At 40.2% G+C, this 25034-nt stretch overlaps 1 protein-coding gene across 3 annotated transcripts in view; it reads left to right on the top strand.

Annotated features, from left to right (window-relative positions):
• The window catches only part of PCCA (propionyl-CoA carboxylase subunit alpha), a 286891-nt gene that overhangs the window by 190010 nt on the left and 71847 nt on the right, over positions 1 to 25034 (top strand). For all 3 annotated transcript variants that reach the window (XM_065057776.1, XM_065057761.1, XM_065057768.1), the window contains exon 20: positions 21288 to 21386. In XM_065057776.1, coding sequence (XP_064913848.1) covers positions 21288 to 21386 — 99 coding nt within the window. The remainder of the gene's footprint in view (positions 1 to 21287; positions 21387 to 25034) is intronic.

Below are 25034 nucleotides of genomic sequence, written 5' to 3' on the forward strand. Positions count from 1 at the left end.
GGATTTAAGGGAGCATTAACAAAGACAAGAGGTCGATTCCTGAGTTTGAAGACTTCAATACAGAGTTAGTGCCTGTCTGTTATGGTGCTTTTCATGTACATTTCTACATACAGCTTCGATACAGTGTGTCTAAGTGCGCACTTTTATGAACATATACATCCTATTTAATAATATTTTAGCACACTATTGAAAAAGCATAGCATTGTTACTATTTCATAGTATCTTAAATCTCTCGATCAGGGAGAACTGTGAATTTTTGCTTTGTTTTCTTTCTTCGTTTCTCTGATTGCACCTTTTGGCCTTTCTAAGGAAGTATGTTTTGTGTAAACAATCTCTTGGGCTTAGACAACCATGAGCTTCAGTGCTGTAGGAATTCTGCCCTGAGCTGCACGCTATCCTTTAACTTACATGGAAACCTTGTCATTAGCACAGTCTGCTGTGGAAAACTAGGCTGTTTTATTCTCCTTGTTGCAGTGTAAGTCATCTGTATTTCAGATAGTAGGGATAATCTCCATTTTGATTGCATGCACCCAAGACTAAGAAGTTTATGGGACTAATAGTGGTGCTTAGAGCATGTCTTACTTTAAAAGAAGCGATTTAGGGAATAAACCAGGTTTTTTTTTATTGTTATGGGCCTAGAGGTCTTCATTCTGTTTCTGTAAATTTAAGGTTAGTATGGTTTCATTGAATTGTTCTGCATTATGTTGCATGACAGAGGAAAGTGGGCTATTGACAATTCAGGTGTCAGATCTAATGCAATGAAATGGCTTATTAGGATCATGGAAAGCTCTAAAATTCTTGTGCTGTTACTCATGGTACACGCAGCTTTATAATTTTGTTGTCCATTTTACTGGAAATAGGTGATCAGTGGCTTTGATTGCATGAGAAAGTATTTAAATGTTCTTTTAATTTATCATTGGTTTCTGATTAGTAAAAGGATTCTAATGATGTCAAAGTCTCTTCTTGCTGAGGAAATGCTCATTGTCTGGGACTTGTTACTTTGTGGATCAGAAGCATGCTGGTCTTGTATGAAAAGTCTGCCCAAGGTTCCTCTCTACAGAAACAAACGGTTGTTTGTCCAAAGAGCTTCAACACGCAAGGTCTTGTAGGAACTGTACAATTCCATATCAAATAGTATACACAGTGCCTACCTTAGTTAAAACATTCCCGTGTTACTGTCTTTATTCAGTTCTTCCCAGATTCTCGAGTGACAATAAAAAGAAAATCCATTATAATATTTTAAATTGCTTGTAGGCAGTGTGCTGTCTCCACACCAAAGATGAGATCCATCTTCCTCATGGAGAGAGCTCTTCTGGTGACCGGTGTGTGTCTTCCTAATGTTAGCATCCACACATCACCCTGCATGTATAAAAGCAAAGACCATGTTGAGTGTGCGGAGCACATCGCATTCAGCACCCTCTGGTCTGGTCAGGCTTGAGTCCAGGGAATGGGAGGAAATAGGTTCTGTCAGAGCAGGTGTAAGCTGAAAACTCCTCCTTTTCCTCTTCCAGCTTTCTTAGTAGTGAGTTTATTGGAAATTTTTGTTTGTTTGTTTGTCATTTGGGGCTGAAACCACAGTGAATATTTAACAACAGCTGCCAGCTTTTTATGCCGGGGAGCCTGCCAGCAGGCATTGCTGCACAGAGAGCGTGGTCCGTGCTGGATCAGAAAGGGAGCTCCACCTGCTCTGGGTTGTTACCAAGTCTCAGAAACTTTTTTTTGAGGAAATGTATGCTCTTAACGTGATCAGCACAGCACCAGTGTCCATGTAAATGGCACAGTCATGTCATTTCTAGAAAGGACTAATGGTACCTTCTTGTGGAGGGAAAGGAGTCTGGTCCCATCCTCTCAACATCCACCCTTGAGGTGTTTATAAACATTTATGAGATCCCCTCTCAGCCTTTTCTTCTGCAGGCTGAACAGACCCAGTTCTCTCAATCTTTCTTCATAAAAAGGTGCTCTAGGCCCCTAATCATCTTCGTAGCCCAAAGTGGTTTGTCTATGAACTATTTGCACGAGAAGCAGGCAGGTCTCCCAGGCAAATGGACTCTGCACTGAGGTGATGGATTACGGGAATTGGAACTGTGTTTTGGTCACATTCAGGAAAATCTTAAGCCTTTGGAAGCTAGCAGCCTCCTCCTCTGCAAGTGTGAAAGTTACTGTTAAAGTATTTACTGTGAAAAAATATATATATATTTTTTCTAATAAGACATGTGGGAAGTGGGGTAAAAATTTACCCTTTGACAGTAGGGGCACTGTCTTTTGCTATCCTTGAAATTGCTGTACTGCTGGCAACAGCTCGTAAGACCCACATATATTTTTTTCCTAAAACTACTACCCTGTTTCCCTCAAAGTAAGACCTACCCTGAAAATAAGCCCTGGCATGATTTTTCAGGATTTTTGAGGATGCTCTAAATATAAGCCCTACTCCAAAAGTAAACCCTAGTTACAGTTTAAAAAAAAGTCAATTTAAATAGTGTCCAGGCAGCTATACATGTAAAAAAGTGATAAGCAAATATGAATATAAGACCCTGTCTTATTTTTGTGGAAACAGGGTACTATAGTTCTGTGACTGCCTGAACTAAAGTGGAACTAACCTTCTGTAGCTTATGCTCCAGCAGACAACTGTTGATGCAGATTGCAATTCAGCCGTGTGTGAGCACATTAATGAGCACATGAAATAAAACAGCTTTCATTTTTTAGGGCTATAATAAAGCAAGGTGCACCCCGAGGAAAAAAAAAAAAGCATCAATAAATAGGTGTGTGGTTTGACATATAGAGTTTGGAATTACATAAAAGGCTTGATTACTTCCAATTAGTCCCCATTTCCTCACAAAGCAACAGATAAGTAAAAGCAGTTAAACCAGGATTCCTATTGATATGGCTTGATCTTGACATTTTCCTAATTCACAACCAGGTTAACTAGGTGAGTAAAGTACTTCAAACCTCTATTTTCTGCCTAGTTGAGCTGCTATATTCAGTATTTCTGTACGTCTGAAGTCGCAAGGTTCCTTTTGACAAAACATAATGATAAGGAAGATTTTGCAAGTTTGAGCTTTATTAACTGAACTAATGCCTTCAGCAAGGGTACAGTGCAGAATATGTGTCTGTACAGAAAGTATATTCAGTTTTTGTCACTTATAAGACAGTTCTGCTGTCTTTTGTGTGGAAACAAAATGTGTAAAGAAAAAATTGGCAGATATTTTATATGAAATGTTATACTAATGTATCTATATAATGATTTTTTTTTCCAAAGTAGCAAGTAGTGTAATGGCTTGATACCTTGAAAGAATTGGAGAATTTGAAAAGAGAGATTCCTCTTTGTTTTACATTATCTAGCTTCACAGAGGAAAAATGTATGAAAAGTTTCCATTGTGAGGTGGCTGAAATTCTTTGTATCAGAAAAAATCAGTGCCCAGGGCTTCACTGTTAATGGCATCCAAGCAAATTCAACCTGAACAGTCCCCACTTCATGGGCAGGAAGATATTAAATTCCTATAGAGAGATGTGCAAAGCTACAAAATGATCAAATGTTGCAATTATTAACAAACAGAAACGTGTAAACTCAATGCAATAACTGGCAGCTTCTTGGATAGAAAGTTTGTCAAGCTCCAGGGATTTTGAGAGTTTCCTTTTCTTAATCGTATCATTCTGAATATTCATTTTTTCCCCAGTCCTACTTACCGTTACTATCATTAGATACCACCTTTGTTGTGGTTATAACAAGGAAACTCCCCACAGTGAAGATCAGTGCACAGCCAGGTAATTACATTTTATATGTATGTTAACAAGCTTTAATTGTTTTTGTAGTCAACAGGTGCCGTAATGCAAAATAGAGGGCTTCCTTAGCTTAAAAAAAATCAATTAAATAATCCTAGATTTTAAGCTACCTCTGTGGAAAAAGTGGAGATTGTTCATTGCAGAGAACAGAAGTTAACAGTAAACCCAAATGATGGGTACTCAAGCCTCATGGGGTCTGTTATTGCAGAATGAGCCTATCTGGAATTATTATTCAGGAACATACAAAAAACTTTTCAAGGCTGATGAGAAAATTGATACGTAAAATTTATCTGGTTTGATTCATTGTGCCGTTACTTTGTAGTTAGGAAAAATTTGGTGTTAGAATTTTAGCATTTCATTATGCATTTAAGGCCTTGGTAGCTGGTCTTGTTGATTGTTCTGGGTATTTTGACCTTTCCTAGATGCTTCACCTGTGAGCTCTCAAAGGTGTGTATGTGTGTCAGTCTTCATAGCTGGCAGTGTTGAGTACAATTGCTTTGAAAATTGGTGTAGATAGGTAGATAGAAAAGTTTTGTTTCCTGGGTTTTCTGAAGAGCAGGAAAAATAGGCTTTTTTGGTCAGTTTCTGTTGTCTGTGCTGAAGAATTTGTACTGTTATTGTTTCTTAATGAAAAGGAATAAGCTCAGGGTTACTTAAGTTTTCAGTTTTACCATCAATTGACTAGAGAGACAACAGACATAATTTCAATGTACCCAGTATGAAATTATCCTCTTTTCCTTTTCGGGTCCTTCCCCAAAGCTTTTTTGTTTGGATGCCACAAAACACTGAGCAAGAGGTTTGGCAACAACTGTGTGGTGGCTAGTGTTTGTCACACCAAATGGTGCCCTTGCCTGTCTTGTACAGGGAGATGTCCAGTGTTTATGCTCATGTTATTGGAGACCTTAATTTGTGGATTAGGAGAGAACACATCTCTCTCTTTGGTTTACATTCATCCAGTGTCTAGATCATCTACTTGTATTAATGACAGATGATAACAGTGTTTGACATACTCTGCAAGGAAAAACTATTTAAAAAAAAAATGCTGTGGGAACAAAAATACTGTGTTTCATGTCTTATATTTTCTCCCTTCAGTGATTAATTATTACAGATACTAACTTTTTTTTTTTCTCTATTGGTTGTTGCCACTTCTTCTACTCTTGGTGAGTTCAGATTAGGCACCTCATCAGGTGACTGATATGTCGAAGTGCAAAGGCTCTGTTTCCATGAAAATAATACTAGCAAGTAAAAGAAAAGGCGAGGACACCCAAAACCTGTATTTTAGATCTTTTTTCCTTAGTGAAGTATTTTTCAGTTTTCATTAATGAAAGTGTTTGACTGTCTCCAGCCAGTAGTTGGGGTGAGAGAGGAGGGAGGGCTGCTGAGCTTAGTTCTCTAAAGTTTTACGGTTTTGCCATAGTCTTTTGTGACTGTGTGATGATAAACATTGCAAATGGTTTGCTGTGCATAGCAAATAGCCAGTCTGGGTGTGTAAAAGAACTCAGTGCTGTATGCAGATGGTGTGATAGATTGAGGTGGTACATGCCCCATCCCTGGAGACATTCCAGGCCAGGCTGGACGGGGCTCTGAGCAACCTGATCTAGTTGCAGATGTCCCTGCTCATTGCAGGGGATTGGACTAGATGGCCTTTGAAGGTCCCTTCCAACCCAAACAATTTTATGATTCTGAGTTGATCTTTAATTGCCAGAGTGCCATCGTCAAGATTGACCTTGAATGTATCTGAAAGACTTCAGGTGCTTGACTTTTTTGCCAGTAAAACCATGAAGAGGGTTGGTACTTGCACATGCCTGGAGTTTCCAGTATCTTGCTGGGGCTGAAGTGTTGGCATCTCTTTCCTACCTTTTCCTACGCTTTCCTTACTCCTGCTGCTGGCCCACGATAGATCAGGTGTTTTTGCACCTGCCTCCTTTGCAGGACCTCCATTGGCGATGTGGATTTAAAACCACTACTAGACTTGAGTTCAGCACGAGATCCAGCAGCTGCTCTCCCTTCTGCCAGTCCTGTGTAGCGGTGGGCAATCAAAGCCCTTCTTTAGTTGAAGCTCCACTGCCGCAGTCAGGAATACAAGATTCACGAGGCTGGAGACCAAATGCCAGAGGAGGAGCATCGTTGCAGACTGGCCGTGCGGCTGTGAGGCTGGAAGAAAAGGAGCCTCAGCCTACTTTTTACTTCTGGGGCTGCTCATGGATTTTATCCAGTGACTGGTTTTGACACAACTGGGTAAACACAAAATTTAGCTTGGGTTGTATGATCTTGCAGTAAGTAAAGTATAATATGGTAAGGAAAAAGAGTTTTTGAGGGGTTTATATACTTGTGTATTGCTGTTAATTTATCAACAGAAAGCCTGCACTTGTTCAGCATTAGATTTTAAGAATTGCCTGAACTAAATACCATATTTTTTTCTCAAAAGTTAAATGTAGCATGTATTTGAAATATAACTTATCATTTATATCAGCTAAAATCAGCTGCTCCACTTCTTACAGTCTTTCCAGTTCTAAAGGACCATCCTTTCTGCAGGGTGATGAATAATGCAGGTTAGCTTGTTTCTGTGGGCATTTATTACAGCCACACAGAACAGTTCCTGGAGAGGTTTTCTATTTCTTATTTAGCAGCAGTGAAAATCGCGATTATTCTATTTACTTGGCTTGCCACTATGGCAAAGAGGAATTCTTTGGACTGTGGGGCGGAAATGTTTGTTTTCTCTGGCTGCTGCTTGCATATGCTGCTCCAATTATAATTAAACATGAATATTTACCAATAAAATGGAGCATTTTTCAAATTCAATTAAATTGATATTTATGATCCAAGATATAGGGGACCTATCTTGTGTTTTGTATCATGCTATTCATTACACAAAACTAATAGACAGAGTAGTGAATCAATAAAATATCACCATGCATGTCAGATGAACATTATGGCTGTAAATTCTTCATCAGGAAGAATCTGTAGGGGAAAAAAGGAAACAAAAAGCTAGATCAAAAGCGATGTGTGGAATTAATGTGGAGAAGATGAAAGGAAAGGAAGCGAACAATAGGGTTGATGTAAGTGGAGGATTAAGTAAAGCAGAAGCAATCATTTTTTATGGGACAGATGAAAAGAAATTTAGAATAATTGTTACGGGAGGTGCAAGTAGCGGCAAGTTGAAAATGACATCTATTTAGTGGCCTTATGAAAAATAGGTCTTGTCCGTGATTTGTGCTATCGCTCACATCCAAGAAGTAGCTTCCTAATAGCTCCTGTAGTATCAGGTACTGTTCTGTCAATGGCATTCACAAAAGCTTATTGGATTCTTTTAGAAGTTTAAATACCGTGCTAGCATCATTCAACATTGGGTAGCTCCGGATAACAATTTTATTTTAAATGTTCGAAGCCAGCCAAATTTTCCGTTCGTATCTGCTGACCCTTAGTATGTACAGCGCTGTGTTAACTACGTTGTTTAAAGAAGTATTTACAGTCACAGCTCTTTACTTGGTATAGCTGGTAACGTGCGATGGGAAGTTCTGCAACTTACTTTGAAAGTTCCTAAAATACAGGATAGACTGAAATCACTGTTATGGCAAAGTGATATCTGTTTTTAAGCATGCCAGATGCTGTTAATAATGTCTTAGAGTTAAGCAAAGCCTGTTTTCCAACAACGTGCATAAGGCTGATGCAGAGCTCCATTACGAGGAGCCCTTTGGGAAGAACCGGGACCGGGATGTTGCTGTGTTTTCTGGGTGTCGTTTGCTGCATCCCCCTGGTGCGGAGGCTCAAGAAGCCCAGACTTGACTCTCAGAGCTCAGGGTCGTCCCAGCCCCTCACAGGGGAGCAGGAGTGCTGCACAACATCTGTACCCTTGTGCTTGGAAAGGCAGCAGAGGAAAATCTGAAGGGGCAGCGCTGCCTTCTTTCCTGGGCTGTGATCCCACCGCTGTAGGGGAAGCCCTGAGCAGCGAGGTGGAGATGGCCTTTGTTCCTGAGGGAATTTTCTTGTTCGTTGGTTTAAAAGGTTCTTCCTGATTCATCCAGTTTTTTGTCCTTTATTCTCTTGCTTTACACCAGTCAAGAGCTATGATGATTACACCTGTTGGAAATTTTCAATTTGTTATTGCTATTTCAGTCTGTTTTCTGTTTGCCAAAGTCTATCTGTAAGTCAAAGCATTGGACATGGTGGTGTTTAGAGGGTCATTTTAAATGGGAAACAAATGTGATGGTGTGGTATTATGTAGGTCTGTCACTGATAATTTGAACACTAACCCTTTCAACTTTTTTCTGTTTTTCATAACAGTATATTCAAACCCATCTTCTATCCTTGTTGTTCTTTCTGTGCTGTCCTCAATTTGTCGCCACTTTTTGAATAATGAGGCCTTGAATTATGGACACATGATTGTACCCAACTCTTTAAAATCCTTTCCCTACCACTTACAATATGTTTGATATTTTTAATGTGTGAAGTTAGCTTTGTTAGCATGGTTTTCTAGGTAGGGCCTCTATATGTACAGGGACTGTTATTGCCTTGCTCTGAGATAATGTCCCTGGCCTTTTTGACCTGGGGTTACGCTGACTTCTTTGGCTTTTTATTGAATCCCAAACTAATTTTTTGTTTGCTGGTGTTTCCTTTTAACTTTACTGGGGTTTTCCCCCAGTGTTTCTAATTTGCTTTTGGATTTTTTCTTTTTTTTAAATGTTGTTCAGCTTTTCAAACACTTTCTGTCTACTTCTTCATTTCTCATTTTACCTTCTTTTGCTCTAGTTCTGTATTACATTTTCTGTTAATATATTTGCATAGAACCTCTCAAGTTCTTTAAAACTATTGAGGAAAGTCTTAACTTTTTTGTTTGTTTGTTTTGTTTTGCTTTGTTCCATTTGCCATATCCTGAATTTCTCACATGAGCTGCATTGATTGTTTGGCAGATTGCTGAAAGCCCTGGTTCTCCAAAGAACACCTTCTGCAATTATATTTTCTCATATTTTCTGAATTAAAGCTTGTCCAAAGCAAAATCTTTAATGGGATCTTTTGTCTTGTACCTTCCAGTATCCGTGATGCTTCCCACTACTTTTTTTTCTGTTACAATGTCAAAATTAAATCTGGATTCTTAGTGAAAATGAATTTCACCCCTTTTAAAAGAAATTAAGGCGATGAGCTGGTTGCACATCACTGGAGGTAAACTCCAGTTGTTCCTACACAGTCTGTGTGTGCTGTCTTTGTAGTAACTGGTTGACTGATTTGGACTGGTTTATTGCTTTAAGAGCAGGGATGCCCCGGCAGAATTTACTGTGGAAACGAGAGCAGAATTAGTTCAGGGGCATTGCTTTCATTGCGTTGGGCTCTCCTTCTGTTTCTTAAGAGAAGGAGGAGATTCTCTTGTGGAGATTTTGTTCTTTGATCCCTGGCTGGAGCATCTCTGTTCTTTGGTGTGGGGACCATTTAAAATGACTGGGATGGTGGAATCTATACAGTAAGCATAAGAAGGTCCCTGTCTGCTGTGTAGGATGTTTTCTTCAATGCATGTTAGGTAGAGACAAGCCAGGTTTACTTGGCTCAGGAATTGGACCCTTGTTTAGAGTCAGGGAAAAGCAGGAAAATGTTGTCATCTCTGGGGACTGGTAGGGCTTTGTATATGGAAGCGTTACGATCCACGGGTAAACTTCCTGCATTTTCCCATCTCTGTAAAGTCACCGATGCTTTGTGGCTACACTGGAGAGTATGAAATGAAGGCTATTAGGCTGGAAGATTCTGTCTTCTAAACTTTTAGAAAAAGATATTTCTGAAAGATCCCAGAATGTGTTTAGAGAGAGCTCCACAGTACAGTTCTATGAAAGATAAGCGTTTTGTGAGAAAAACTTCAAAAAAGAAGTCTGTTCATTTCCCATGGTATTTAAACTGGCAAAAGCGGTGGAAACTGTGATGTCTGGATGCCCCATTTGTTGCTCCCTGAGAATCAGATCTCATGATTGTTTTGTATTCTCTGTGTTTTTTTCTGATCTGGTATCTAATTGATATCTAATTCATATGTCCAGCATTTCACAGTGTTGTAACTTAATGTGTGACAATTGCATGTTTTATTTAGGACAGTATAAAACTTACTCTGTTCATGTTGACAACTGGTAGAAAGACGTGTATTTTTGATTTGCTCAAAGTCTGAATACTTATAGGTGACTGAAATAAAGAGGTTGTTTAGCAGGTGCTGACTGCAGTTTTGTAGTTACAGGGTCATAATCACTTTGTGAGGTTTCTCTGTTGAGGAAATCATCTTTGTTTAATGCTAGAGGATGTAGGTAATCTGCCTCTAATGCCAAATTATTTCAGGGTGTGCACTTCACTTTTTCCCCTGCGTTTACGTAGATTGGAAAACTGAATGTTCCAAACAACTTGTGGAACAGTTTCCATATCAACTTTTATGTGCTAAAAATGTAATTAAGATTTTTCAACCCAAAGCATAAAAAAGAACTCAAATTCAATTTATATGATGTTTTTGAGGGAAATATTTAACTAGTTTTATTAGCACGGTGAATTTGAGCTTACTCTGGTAAAAGTCTGTAGCAAGCAAGCTACTTAAATGTAAGTAGCTGGAACCATAAGGAAATGCTGAATTCCAAGAGGTGTCTATTCACAAACAGTACTTTTATGCCTTTTGAGCGAATGGATGGTAATCAGTTTGTTAACATAAACAATGCAATCCCATTAACTGCTAAGCTAAATAGCATTAGTTGTAAACATCTTTTTTACATTGGTACATGACTTGATTTGTTCTGCTTATGGAAATGCTTCAAAACCTTTTAGCATTTTCTGTTTTGTTTAAGTGGCTTATAACTCTTCTGATATCTTCTCCCTACTGCACCAGCTTTGCATCCTTATCCCTTGTGCACCAACCTGTGTTATTCCATTTTCTATTTATTCCTGGCACCTCTGGAGCAGTGACATTCTTACTCCCTTTTCTGGGCTTATTTTAAAAGCTCAAGGAAGGGTTTCTAAAGAGCGAATATGTCTGCTTTTACTCCTGTTAATTCCTTACAGTTCTTTCTTCTCTCTGCAAGATGGCTGGTGTGTTTTGATAAAAATGAGTGTTGTTGTCTTGGCGACAGTCAAAGATGCCCAAGAAAGATGGTTCAAGTGTGTGGCTGGGAAGCAGGGAATGGTGGAAGGGATTTGGTAAGCATCTGATGATGCTGTTGCTTCTGACCAGTTCATGAAAGTCATCAAACACTGGCTTTGATTTTGAAGTTAGTAAACTTTGAAACAAACCAAATAATGGAAATAGGTTTAGAGTTATTTTTTATTGTGTCTAGTGTCCTCTTCCCCAATGCTGATTTTTCTTTAAAAAATGGAATTAGCTCTTTTTTATCTTCTGGCTGTAAGAAAGAAAAGCTCTCCTACAACCACCATTTTTCTTATACTTGGGAAACGTTAATTGAATAGCTTAATGCAGCATACAGAAGTATGGCTGTTTGATTCTGTGATACGCTTATTGTCCTGGAGTGGGGAAGACACCTAACAGCAGATATTTTGCATGTAGCTTTTAGTTTAAGTGGTGAACAACCTTGGGCTGGGGATATTGGAAGGGCCGCTGGTGACCCCTATCCTGTTGTGACAGCTGAGAGCAGCAGGTTGGAACTGCTGGATGAAATCCGTACCCAGTTGCCCACTGTACTTTCTTCTTGTCACTACACAATGTCAAGTCAAAGACACTTCCCCACCCCCTCCAACTTTTGCTTGTTCTAACCGTTGACTAATTTAGAAGAGAAGGCAGCCTTGCTGCCACGGTGGTACAATGGGAAGAGTCACTGAAATCAGTCGTGAACTCTGTCCATTGTGGGCATTCACACTATGGAACTAGGCTGAGGTGTAGTTTAACTTCCAAGTATAATAAAATGATGCTTTTTTTTCTCATTAGCTGTTTTAGAGCCCACTGATTTTGTTGGATCTCTGCTTGAAGTTGTGAAATGGTGTGGTATGCTTTATTTAGACCAGCATGAAAGCCTACCTAATGCATAATTCTGAGTTTAGAAAAGAGATGGAAAGGAGACCAGTAGGAATTTGTTTGTTTATTTATTTATTTTAAATTTTGGAGATTCATGTGTGTATGTTGGTCTTCCTGTCATCTTTTAAAAATAATCTTCCTAATTTGTGTGCTCTGCTGATGTTTTTTCAAATAGATGTCTGTGTAGTGGTACAGGGAGTTCCCCAATAGCCACTATCAATTTCCATCACTCTCTTCCAATTAAGACAACAAAAATTAGAGACGTGAGAGTTATGTCTGACTTGTCAGCAGCACGTTGGCTGTCAAGGCAGGAATTCATTAATTCTTGGATCTAAGCTTGAGATCCAGCTTCTGGTGATGCAGTTTCTATTAAAATAAATGTTAGCTTATGTATCTTTATTGCATAACTTTCACTAAATAAATATGTGTATTAGATGAATGCTTTAAAAAAAAATCTCTTCCAAAATGTATTCTTTGTCTAAAATGGCAGTATGAATTTTTACTGTGTCACGTTTTGTAGTGGCACTTCAGTATGTTATTCTGTTCTTTTGGAATTTGTACTGTTGGGTGGGATAGGGCTTGGGATCCCTGTCTGCCTCCGAAGGGAAAGAATGGGAACTCTGTAGCTGAAAGTCATTTAGGAATCAGGCTTGTGTAGTGATTTGAGTACAAAACCATGAGTCATGATTCAAAAGCTACTAAAACAGCGGTGTCTACCTTATCACTGTTTTACTGTCATATTTTAAACTCCTACCATAATGCTCAGAATGACCCAGATTCTGTCCCTGGCCTCTAGGCTGGACCCCTTTTCAAGGCAGAAAACAAGCATATCCCAACACATTTTCCTGTTGCCCAAGGGAAGCTGGAGTGCGGTGCGACTTTGAAAGTGCCCGATATGTACAGGAAAATAACAGGTGAACCTTCTGCACCATTTTTCACCAAACTAGGAGCAGGACCTGTAGCCCGGCTGGAGGCCATTGAGCTGGGCAGAACCTGGGCTTTTGTCTTGGTAGAGCAACTGGAAGAGGAGAGCAAGGCATGTTCTTTCTTCTTTCCGTCTGTGTTGGTCCTGTAGCAGTAGACACCCATATTCCCCAAACCAGCTGTGCCTTTTATAGCCGAAGCTGTTGCCAACAAATGTCAGTGATTTTCTTATAGCTGACTGGTTTTTGTGGCTGTATTTTTAACTCTTGTATATAACTTTAGTGGGCTCAGGCAGGTTGCAAATATGAGACGTCATCTTAGTAATGGCTCCACAAAGAAAACTGAAGTAGTGAAACAAAGCATTTGCCACAGAGGAGCTTTTTTTGTTGTGTACAGCCTCTCTGCTAAGTTTTAGAGAGCATCTCTTCCCTAGTGAATGCTCAAAGAAAGCCCTTGTCGGTGAGAGGTGATGAAGGCCATCGCTTCTCTCTCTTGTTTTGTTTTGATTCTGTTGCTGTGAAGCTGAGGAGCTGATTCCTGTTGTGTGCTGCTCTCCTTGGTCTCTAGGCTGGCATGCTCCCATTTCTAAAGTGAGATATACTAAAACAGCTAAGGGTAGTTTGCATCTGTATGTGCCACTTTAAAGAAAAGAGATAATTTGGATGTGTGCACACGTGTTTGCTTTATTCTAGTGGTCATGGGCTATTTGCTCTTCTTGTGATTAAGGACTGCCCATTCTGTGAATGTGCTTAATACTTTGAAAACTTGAAAGAAATGATGGCACCCCACACAATGTCAAAATGTGCATTTGAAGTAAAAGCCCAGCAATTCACATCTTCTGGTCTTGTTCATGGAGGTAAAAGGCTGCCTTGATGACACTTAGAGCAAATGAATTTCTCTCCTGCAGTCAAGCTCTGAATAAATTGCTTGATCTAGTTTGGTACAAAAGGACATGATCTATAAATAGTTAACAGAGTTTTCTGCAGGACAAGCGATCTATAGACTGGAACTCTCTCTTGGGGTCTTTTAAAAAAGTAAGTGCTGATATGAACAAAAGGAAAGTTTGTTTAAAAAAAAAAAAAAAAGGAGACCTTTTTAATGAGATTAAAACTCACATACTTTGCCTTCCTTTTGAAAGCATCTAGCCAACCACTTCAAAAGTCCAAAAAGCTAACCTTATAGTCACTTGAAGAAAAGAAGAAAAACTGTCAGCCTGTTAATCTAATGTGAATATATTGTCAATAATTACAAGCCGAAAATGCAACCTAAACCAACTGGTTAATTTGAGTGAAAGAAATTGCTGTCATGTGGCCATCAGTGAATTCAGTTTTTATTTGAAAGCCACTGTTTTGGGCTTAAAGGAACTTAATGCATTATGACATGAAGTCATGCTTACTTTATGACATTTCTATGAGTTTGTCGATACTGTTGGCCACTGGCTCTCTCTGTGCTATTAATATTTGCTCTTCCATGCATTTTTTTTGGCAACTGATCTAGCAGGTTTTTAGACCATTGCTAACTGTGATAAGCAAAACTTGTAAAACATTTTAGTGTGCTAAAGGAAGCATCCATCTACCAAATTTCTTCATGTGTTGTTCTCAGAAGAAGGCACAAAAAATAGTTATCTATGGAAACAAAAGGAAGAAGCCTCCTTTTTTATGGCATTTTCAGCTTCGATTCTTTTTTCACTGACAGTCATCGGTGTTAATGTGCGTGTCCCTAAAAATGCCTGTAGGACCTGTGCATGTAAAATTGGGGTGTTAGTACCAGTGTTGCATGCAGGCCAGGGTGGTGATGGTGGCAAAGGGACTGGCATGTGTTGCAGGTGTGGATGTTAATCCAGTGAGTGTCTTCAGGTACGTGCTAATGTGTGTATGCACCACAGCTTGCACAAGAACCTGCGTGCAAATATGACTGGGCAGAGCTTAAGAAGTAGAAGTAGGGGTGGGGAAATGGGTTCTAAAATTTGGTTTTATTTCTCGTTCCTCTACTCTGATTTTACTGGTAATAAATTAAACTGATTTCCCCAAATCTAATCTGTTTTTCCCATGACAGTAATTGCTGGAGTGATCTTTCCCTGTTCTGATCTTCACCCATGAGCTTTTTGATATATTTTCTCTCCCCATCCAGTTGAGAAAGGGGAATGATAGAGCAGCTTTGGTGGGCATCTGGCATCCAGCCAGGGTCAATCCGCTACAACTGACAGGATTGTCTACTAAGTGAGAACACTGAATATTATTTACCTTGATTTAGCAAGTCTTTTGAGCACCATCTTGCACAGCCAGATGGATAAAAAGGCGTTTGAGTGGTTAAGCTTAGTGGATGATGGTAATGGATTGTACTCTAGTCAGAGGTCACCAAGGGTCTGTGTTGTGAACAGTCCTGTTCAACAACCTTATCAATGACCTGAAGGAGGCAATGGGATTGGATGGTCATCAAATTTACAGAAGACATAGAACTGGGGAAGCTGCTCAATACAGTCAAAGGCAATGCTGCCACCCAGTGGGACCCAGACAGGCAAGAGGAATGGGCTAATGGGAACTATGTATAGTTAAACAATGTCAATGTCTTTCTTGTGAACACAGTATCTAGATGTGGTCTGAGTTTTGAGTAGAGTGGACTAATCACTTCCCCCTGTCAGTGAGCACCACTTTTGTTAGCAGAGCACAGGGCACTGTTAGCTGCTTCTGCTGCCAGGACACGCTGCTGACCCGTTCATGCCCAGCTGACACGTCTGCCCACATCTCCAAGTCCTTCTGTACAGAGCTGCTCCCCAGCTGGTCAGGCCCAAGCCTATATCTGTGGGCTCTTCCTTCCCGCATGCTGGACTTAACAATTTGTGTTGAATTTCGTGAAGTTTCCATTAGCCCCTTCCTCTTGCCTGTCTAGGTGTTCCTGGATGGCAGCCCTGCCCCGGAGTGTGTTAACTGTTTGCCCCAGTTTTGTGCCATCTGTAAATTTGACAAGAGTACACTCTGTCACCTCATGTCAAAGGCTTTTTGGGTAATGAGACCCTGAGTCGCTGGCAAATACAGTCCGAAGAACAGGAGAAAAAGCATATGCAAGAAGCTTAGCTAATAAGAACCACCCACATGGGAAATCTTGATGGGTTTCTTTGCATTTATGAAAGACTACATATGAAGTACTGTTTGGTTGACACTATTCCTAATGTGCCAGGTTCTATGCCCTTTTTATTCAAAGTGCTTAGAGACAATGTAGGGCAGTTGGAGAAAATTGTATGGGAAGACCCAATAATTGCCAAGACAACTCTGCAAGTGACCACCAAGTCCTTACAGCTTCCAAGTGGCCAGTAATTTTCATGATAAGGAATTCTCTTGTGGTTGTTAGCTTTGGGAATATACAGAGAGATGCAAGATAGCTTTTGAGGTCTTCTGCTGACGGGGAAAGAGTTTTTTATGTTGATGACTAGCAAAATATTTTACAAAATGTACAGGGTTTTATATGTCATGCTTCTAAAGGAAACCTTAGACTCATCAGCGTAGTGAAGTCTTTGCTCTCATTCCTAAGGATACATGGGACTGCAGAAGGTGAGGATGATAGCTTTGGTATGGGACAGTTTTCATTTTCTTCTTCTGTTCCACATACTTCTCCATTAGCTGGACAGTAGATTAGATGAGAATTTCAGGAATTTTGTGGAAACTGTTTGGGAACCAAGACCTGCTTTGTCCAACTCAATTTGACTTAGTCCTAGATCACTACAGACTTACTAAACATTGCTGCCTACAGCTGGACCGTCTATGGCCACACCAAGCTATGAGCCCTCTGCCCATCCCCTCTTCTGCACTAGAATCAATACCTATCTTTTACCTGACTTACAAAAATGAAAATAATCTTGCTATTTTGGCACACGTGGTAGTATTTAGCAATAATAGAGGTAAAGAGGCTTCTGCCTGAGACAGTTATTTTTCCCAGAGAAGATGACACCTCTTCCAGGGCATCTTAACTTGTGTAGGCTTGTGGAAAGTCCTCAAATATATGTGATACCTCACAATTTGCAGCAGTGATACTTGCTGCCATTATTCCTTCCTTGCAGGATGATTTATGGTTTCGGTTTGTAGAGTCCTTGCTGCTCACTGGATGTGCCTTGGATTTACAGCTAAATGGATGCCACTTGAAGGAACCGAAGTCTATGACACTGAATATTTGTAAATCTCCTATGAATAGTAGTGTCTGTTGTCCTGTAAGGTAACATCTTCATGGGCAGCTATCTTGATCAGAGAAAGAATTCAGCCAGTCTGCAGAGGATGACTTTTCATTTGATTGATTTGGTCGACTAGGGAAAGGCATCACTTCTGCTATAGGACAAGGTAGAATTGAGGGGTGTAAGGAGTCAGGGTGGGAGTGGCGTAACCCAGTAGTCAGGGTCGGGACTCTCTAGGCCAGGCGTTAAACCAAAAGCTTCAAGTTAAAGTCAAGCTAAACACTGTGCTGGGAGGCAAAATTGGAACCATGGGATTAAGTCAGCAGCCTTAAGTTAGTCAGACTTGAGGCTGGCATGAGGAACTTCAGGCGTAATGTTTTGAACCATCAGTCAGGAAACAACTGGTCAGGCTGCCCTCCAGTCTCCTGGAAAACCACCTTCATTTCCAGGAGAAAAAAAAGTGACATGTGCCAGATGTATGTGAGGCTGTGCATTAGTAAATTAACAGGGCTATAACACTCAGGCTTGTGCTACCTCCTTTAATTGCCTGACATGCATATAGAATGCCAAATGATGTTCTCTAAAGGAAACTGAATGCAGATGATGCTTTGCAGCTCTTTGCACTATTGGTTAGCTGGTACCCATCATGCTGAACATCAGGAACTCAGTTCACAAGAGGTGAAGGGGCTGCTACTTATGTAGTTCAGGTGCATACCAGCAAAAGCCTGCATAGTTGTCACAGTAGAGTAAGCTGTTGACCTTTTTCTAGCATCATGTCTTGGACTTGTCATTCTTCTTTCTGAGACTGCATTTACAATAGCTTTTGAATTAGAAATGATTGTAAAGGAGGACCAGGACTACTTTTATCCTTTATGCACTTACACAGGGACAAACAATCCTATTTAAAAAAAAAATTTAAAAATCCACCGTGACCATGCCACATTGACGTAGTGTAGCAATGATTCAAATAACTATAGTTACTACAGAGTAATTCCCTTATGCAACACAACATGATGTGCACATGTGTGCATTCACACACATGCACACACTTGGAACTGAGTAGTTAAGGCTAAAGCTGGACTGTGTAGCTGTGGTGTAAAGTATTTGACTGGGATGTCCTCCCTACAGTTCAAGTGTTAGTATCTATTGTGTGATGATTTGTTCCTGGTTGTCTTATGATCACAGAGACAAAAGAGGAAATAGTCAATGTAACTCTTTTTTAGTCATCCCCATGTCCGCCTTCAGCTCCTCAGGACTAAAGCAAAAAGGCCATGGTTCTATTGCAGTATTTGTTAGGTTCCATTATCATATCCATCGCTAGAGGAGGAATGAAGGCAAATGCAAACTTTTAACAAGTTCTTTGGACATATTATGTATTCCCCTACCTTCACCAACTAACCTTGCTTGGCTGTTGGCTGCTGAGCTACTAGGTAAAGCATTGATTTGATTCCAACCCCCATCTGTGTGTGTTTGTTTGTTTGTTTGTTTGTTTTCTCTCCTTGCTCTGCTTTCCCCTCATTTGTAGTGGAAGTAACATGCTCACTACACAGTAAATCTCTTACCTTCAGTCCTTGTTCACTTTCTCTGATGGCCTGACCTCCTGACTTTCTTATCATACCTATTGGAGCTGTGACAGCCAACTTCCTTGTGATCCTCTTGGCTTCACATTGTCTTCCCCAGTTGCACATATTGTGGTGATTCTCAGGTGAAAGCATCTAAGAGCCTGTAGCTTTGTTCTGCAAGAAGGCTGCTGCAACTTACTGGGGTATGCATTAGTTCAAATAACACTTTTTCCCCTTGGTCCCGATCCTTTATTCTTTCTTGAACAGGGAAAATACAGCAGAGGCAATATATTGTCTGCTGTTTTTTGCATACAAGCAGCTTTAATTTTCCTAGAGTGCCATGGTTTGTTTAGACCTTCTTTCAGGGTGGTTTCCACCAGAAATATTTTGATAGTAACATAATCTAGAATCAATGATGGCTAGACTTGCATAGACCCTTGTGAGGGATTTTAAACAGGTCATTTGCTGCTGTGACACACTTGGTTTACTTTTGTTCATCTGTACAGTGATAAAAGAGCTAATGATTAAATTGAGTTCTGTTGTGGAGGTATTGACTTGCATCCTGCCACTGAAACGCCTTTCCCTAGGACTACAGGTATCAGCTAGAGATTTTCTGAGGGGGTGCGTGTAAATCCCACAGTGCAGCAAGCCCCCACTGTACAGTTGAAATGTCTTTGGTAGCCAGTAGCCTGGTATGCTGATATCCCTGACATTCTGTGTGTGATTCTGTGATGCCTTTATAGAATGTCCTGAGTTGGAAGGGACCCACAAAGATCATTGACTCCAACTCCTGTCCCTGCACAGGACAACCCCACAGTTCACACCATGTGTCTGAGGGCTTATCCAGTCTCTTCTTGAACACTGTCAGGCTTGGGGCTGTGACACCTCCCTGGGGAGCCTGTTCCAGTGCTCCACCACCCTCTGGGGGAAGAACCTTTTCCTCATGTCCAACCTAAACCTTCCCTGGCACATCTTCCTGCCATTCCCTTGGGTTCTGTCACTGGTCACCAGAGAGAAGAGATCAGCACCTGCCCCTCCTCCTCCCCTTGTGAGGAAACCATCTCCTCTTCTTCCCTGGAGAAATGTGGTAGAGGATGTTTTCAGACCCAGACTCCAGCGTAGACAGTCTTTCTTCGGTTATAGCAATAGTGACAGAGAGCTTTTTAAGTAATTGGCTTCTCAAAGTTCAATTACTAATCAAACAGGGGTGAGGTGGAGCCCCAGATTTGCTTTTCTCCATTTGGAAAGTGGTGTTTCTTTTGTTTTGTTTTGTTTTTTTTTTCTCTCTCTCAGGAGTTTGTGAAATAAAGACAGTATTTGCTGATTCAGGTTCCAGCTGCTTTGCAGCACTCTGGCAATGCAAACCAGCTGCCGGTCTGGTTTAACTTAAGCTGGGTTTATGGCTGGTTTGCATCACTGGAGCAGTGTAAAGTACCTGAAGCATGCCAGCTAATCTGGCCTATTGGTGAACCGTTATAAATGACTTGTTTTTCTTCATGTTCTTTACATGTCACTTTATTTATAGTTAAAACCCCTAGAAATTGAGTAGATTGTATCACTAAAAGACAGATTTTTGTGTTCTGAACTAAAGTCTATAAAATTAGAGGTTCTTTAAGCCAAAGTTTTTCTTCTTAACTGAAATAAAATTATCAAATTACACATTGCTTGTCTGCACTTGTCTGTTATGGATTTCTTTTAAGTTACACTAAGATTACAGTTGCCTGTTCTTGTTATAAGACGAAATAATGATTAGTCTGAGATCTAAAAGAGCAGGGTTTATAAGTTTTATTTTGCAAAATGTGGGCTCAGCTTTTATCCTAAATGGAGTATTTTTTTTTCTACTTGACTAAGAACGTATGCAATATTTCCATCATTATCAATATTGCCTGTAATTTACTGATTGAAAATATTTTAGAGATTCCGAGAGAAGAAAGAAATCAGCTGACCATGATTTTTCTTCTGTTTACAGTAAAACATATAACTGAAATGATATTTACCTACCTTGGGTAACATGATGAATGTTCAAAATGTGCCACAAATATTAACCACTAATTATATTAGTCCTTGTATAATGTGTATTGTTTTGGGTTTTTTTTCCCCCATGATCCAGCTCTTTCTCTGGTACTTTTACAGTGTTGAATGCATGATGTGTGTTTTTAAACAGTATTATACAATGGAAGAATAAGAGAAGTGTCATTAAAGCTACTCTGTTCTATGCTTTCTTCAGAACTCAGGATTTTTGCTCTTCACATAAAAATATTTTTGTATAAAGATTACAGGATGATTTTTAAAATATGTATTATTTGTGGATAAACATATTGGCATTCAAGTCAGGAATTGTATTCCTCTGATCAACTGTATATTGGAAGAAAACATGACAGAATTTGCAAAGTTTTTTGGACTTTGAGGCAAAACACTGAAGAATTAATTACTGCCTCCTATTAATTAAGATAACAATGCAAAACCCTTCATTAGAAGCATAGGAAAAGTTCTTCCTTGGTCCTTGGAGAGAATATTATATGCAAGCCCCGTTGTGTGGGTTGCAAGGTGTCACTGGAATTTATATGCATTACTTGTCTAATTGCAGTAAATGTAGCATGTCCAGATAGGTTTAAAAGTTGGATGGCTGTTTGCTACTTGCTGGAAATCACTTGAAACCTTGCTACTCAGAGGCAGCTGTTCACAGGTCCTTCACCTCTCCCCAGAGAGAGCTGGAAGACTCTGTTGTTGGACCTTGTCTTTTATGGCAGAAGCAGTAAACATGACAGGTTGTTTGGGAGCCATCTGTTTTAAAATGGTTGCTGCTTTGTATGCAGTAATGAACTTGAGATCAGTTTTCTGTCTGTCTTCATGGTAACAGCCTTGTTTGGTGTCACAACAGGTGGAAGTTGATGGGATGAAACTAAACGTGACCAGCGAGTGGAACCTGGCTTCACCCTTATTGTCTGTCACCATTGATGGCACTCAGAGGACTATACAGGTAAATCCACCAACGCTTCATTTGTAGAGCTGAGGTAACCAGAAGCCTTTGGGCATACAAATAATAGCAATATGTGGGTCTGAACTTTTGATACATCATAAAAATTACGTGGTGTGCAAATAACATTATCTTTCTACTTGGAGTGCATCCAGAGCTTCAGTGAAGCGAACTTGTCTCAGACTTACTCATATAGAGTTTTGAACATAGAATCATTCTGATTGGAAGAGACCCTCAAGATCCTAGAGTCCAGCTGTTAACCTAACCCTGGCACTAAACCATGTCCCTAAGAACCTCATCTGTATGTCCTTTAAACACCTCCAGGGATGGTGACTCAACCTCTTCCCTGGGCAGCCTGTTCCAATGCCTGACAACCCTTTCCATGAAGAAATTTTTCCCAATATCCAATGTAAACCTCTCCTGGTGCAATTTGAGGCCATTTCCTCTTGTCCTATCACTTGTTACTCGGGAGAAGAGACCAACCCCCTCCATGCTACAACCTCCTTTCAGGTAGTTGCAGACACTGATGAGGTCTCCCCTCAGCCTCCTTTTCCCGAGGCTGAACAGCCCCAGTTCCCTCAGCTGCTCCTCATCAGACTTGTGCTCCAGGCCCCTCACCAGCTCTGTTGCCCTTCTCTGAATTCTCTTCAGCACCTCGATGTCTTCCTTGTAGTGAGGGGCCCAAAACTGAACACAGGTAAATTGTTGCTTGTTTTAGCCACAAATCTACCCCAGTTGCTAGGATCTCTTTACTTGATGACTGTGGGGAGATAGTTACTTAATCACGTAAAAAATAAAGAACAGATTACTGTTTACAAAAAGGTTGGGTCCTGCAGTAAAATTATTCTCTTCCTCATGTTTGGATTGCATTCCGCTTGTGGGCCTTTGAAGATTGAAAGTTGCAGGACAGTGCATCTCACATATGACATGCTTTTGTATATGCTTTTATGAAATGTGATCAGTTCCATGACTTGAAAAGAAAAACGTAGAAAACATCCCAAACCTTCTTGTTTCTGAGAAAAATCTAAAAAGGTTAATGCACAGTGTTCCTTCTGAGCAATAATGTGTTGAAAACCAACTCCAAACAAAAGGATGTACCTTTAACTGCCATGCAAATTTTCTGAAGGCAATGCTAGTCAGGATTTATATACTTTGTGAGAAATCATTCATTCATAAATGTATATTGATCCTGGAAGTAGTGAAAGGAAAAGAAAAACTTTGAGTTTTTAAAAATGTTTTTACATAGAATGTTAGCTGTTTATTTTGTATATATTTATCAGGGGTACAGTGGTCAGATTTCTGATAATTTTCAGTGCAATATGTGAACTTATTTTTTCATTCTCACCTCTTGTAAATTATCCAAATGAAAATGTTATTTTTGCTGTGACTGAATTTAAAAGACTGCAATTTGAAGATTTAAAAAAAAAAAAAAAGTATCTTTCAAGGATAGTGTTAACTAAGAAAGAAATTTTCATCACATGCCCAAGTAAATTCTGTACTTAAGTTTTGTACATTTCATGGAAGGTTAATGCCAGTGTCAGGGCTTGCATATGTCTAAAATAATTTTATATTGTAAAGTGTATTTCTGTATTTTAATACTGGTCCTTTTTTGCTGCTGTTTTATAAAAGATATTCCTGATTTTGGGTAGGAAACAATACTGATGTATGAACATACAGTATCTGTCTAGGAGAAAAGCATTATATTTAGAAGAGAGAACCATATTCAGAAGGCCTCATTGCAAAGTATATTGTAACTATACCACAGAATTACAGAATGTTAGAGATTGGAAGGGACCTCAAAAGATCATCCAGTCCAATTCACCTGCCAGAGCAGGAACACCTAGATGAGGTTACACAGGAATGTGTCCAGGTGGGTTTTGAATGTCTCCAGAGAAGGAGACTCCACAACCTCCCTGGGCAGCCTGTTCCAGTGCTCTGGCACCCTCACTGAGAAGAAGCTTTTTCTCCAATTTAAGTGGAACCTCTTGTGTTCCAGTTTGAACCCATTGCCCCTTGTCCTACCATTGGTTGTCACCGAGAAGAGCCTGGCTCCATCCTCGTGACACTCACCCTTTATATATTTGTAAACGTTAATGAGGTCACCCCTCAGTCTCCTCTGCTCCAAGCTAAAGAGACTCAGCTCCCTCAGCCTTTCCTCATAAGGGAGATGCTCCACTCCCTTCATCATCTTGGTTGCCCTGCACTGGACTCTCTCCAGCAGTTCCCTGTCCTTCTTGAACTGAGGGGCCCAGAACTGGACACAATATTCCAGATAGGGTCTCACCGGGGCAGAGTAGAGGTGGAGGCTGGATACAGGTCCCCATATACTAATAGCAGTAAAACCTGTTCATTAAGGTGTAATATTTGACCTGGCACATAAAATTAGTTTTGAAATCAACGATCCTGAGATCTGAACATGCTCTCTTTCTAGGAGCTGAGCCAGCAATAGTGTTACTTGCGCTCCTTGAGAATGACCATGTTGTGTGAAATGCTGCAGGGCCAGCAATGAGCTGGCTGCATGGTATCCATCCAACAGAATGTGGAATAAGCACATATGTTGTTTCTTTCTCAGATGGTATCTGTAAGTCATTGCTTTTAGCAAGGAAACCCAGTAGCTGGAAAAGTTATTAATATTTTGGTGTGCTTATGTAAATTTATGGGAACCTTAAACTTGACCTCTGGTGTCCTCTCACTGGAATCTAAATTGGTTTTTTGGTTATATATTTCTCTAGACATGCCCTGCTGCAAGAACCAAATTAGACAATTGTATTCCTGTAGGTCAATTTGTCTCCAAAAGCAATTGACCCTTGAGTCTCAAAGTATCTTCTTTCAGCACGACTTAGCCTAGAGCCATTTAAGCAACAAATATGGATGAATCGAATAATTCCAGCTGTGCTTTATTAATTTTCAGCCAATCTAATTTCTCTTCATAGTTGGTTTCATTCTTCTAAATTTGCCCAACCAAATACAGTCTTTGTGAACATTAGATTTCTTTGAAGGTTTGATTTATGCACCTTGGGCTCGATCCTGCAGTCTGGCCCCAATCCAGCAAAGCACTTAAGCATGGGAGCAGGAAATAAATAATTTTAAAATGTTTCGGTTTAAAATGTATTTATGTAAATTATAGTCTAGACATTCAGATTGTTGCATATCTGTCGCACGTTTAAAAATAAGTAATTAAGCATGCTCCTGTATTTCCACTCCTTGGCTGAAGGCTTAATGTGTAGTAGAGCAAAACAGAGTTAAGAAGACCTACGAGTTTAAACGCCAGGTTTTCTAAGACTATTTCTAGAGCGCAGGACCTGGGAATACATCTGACACCTGAGAAAGAGGTAGGTGCCCTGGTCACAGTCTGTCTAGGGCATCCCAGGGCACAGCCAGGATGCATGGCAGCCCCCTTCCTCCCTCTTTCCCTCCCTTCCGCAGTTGTTCCCTTTGCGAGGAGGCCCATCTGTGTGCAGCAGATGGGCCCTGCGGAGGTCCTGGCCAGGTCCCCAGGTGATGGAGGGACCAAGAACCCTGGGGTGTCCTGCAGGTCCGTTTGGCTGCAGCAAAAGGGCTCTGAAATCTTTGTGCTACTTTGGTTAACTGTGAAATCTATATGATACTTATATGAAGCGATGAACTGATGGAAACCTGGGGGTCATTTGA

Source organism: Columba livia, chromosome 1 (assembly GCF_036013475.1).
Source record: "Columba livia isolate bColLiv1 breed racing homer chromosome 1, bColLiv1.pat.W.v2, whole genome shotgun sequence".
NCBI lineage: Eukaryota > Metazoa > Chordata > Aves > Columbiformes > Columbidae > Columba > Columba livia.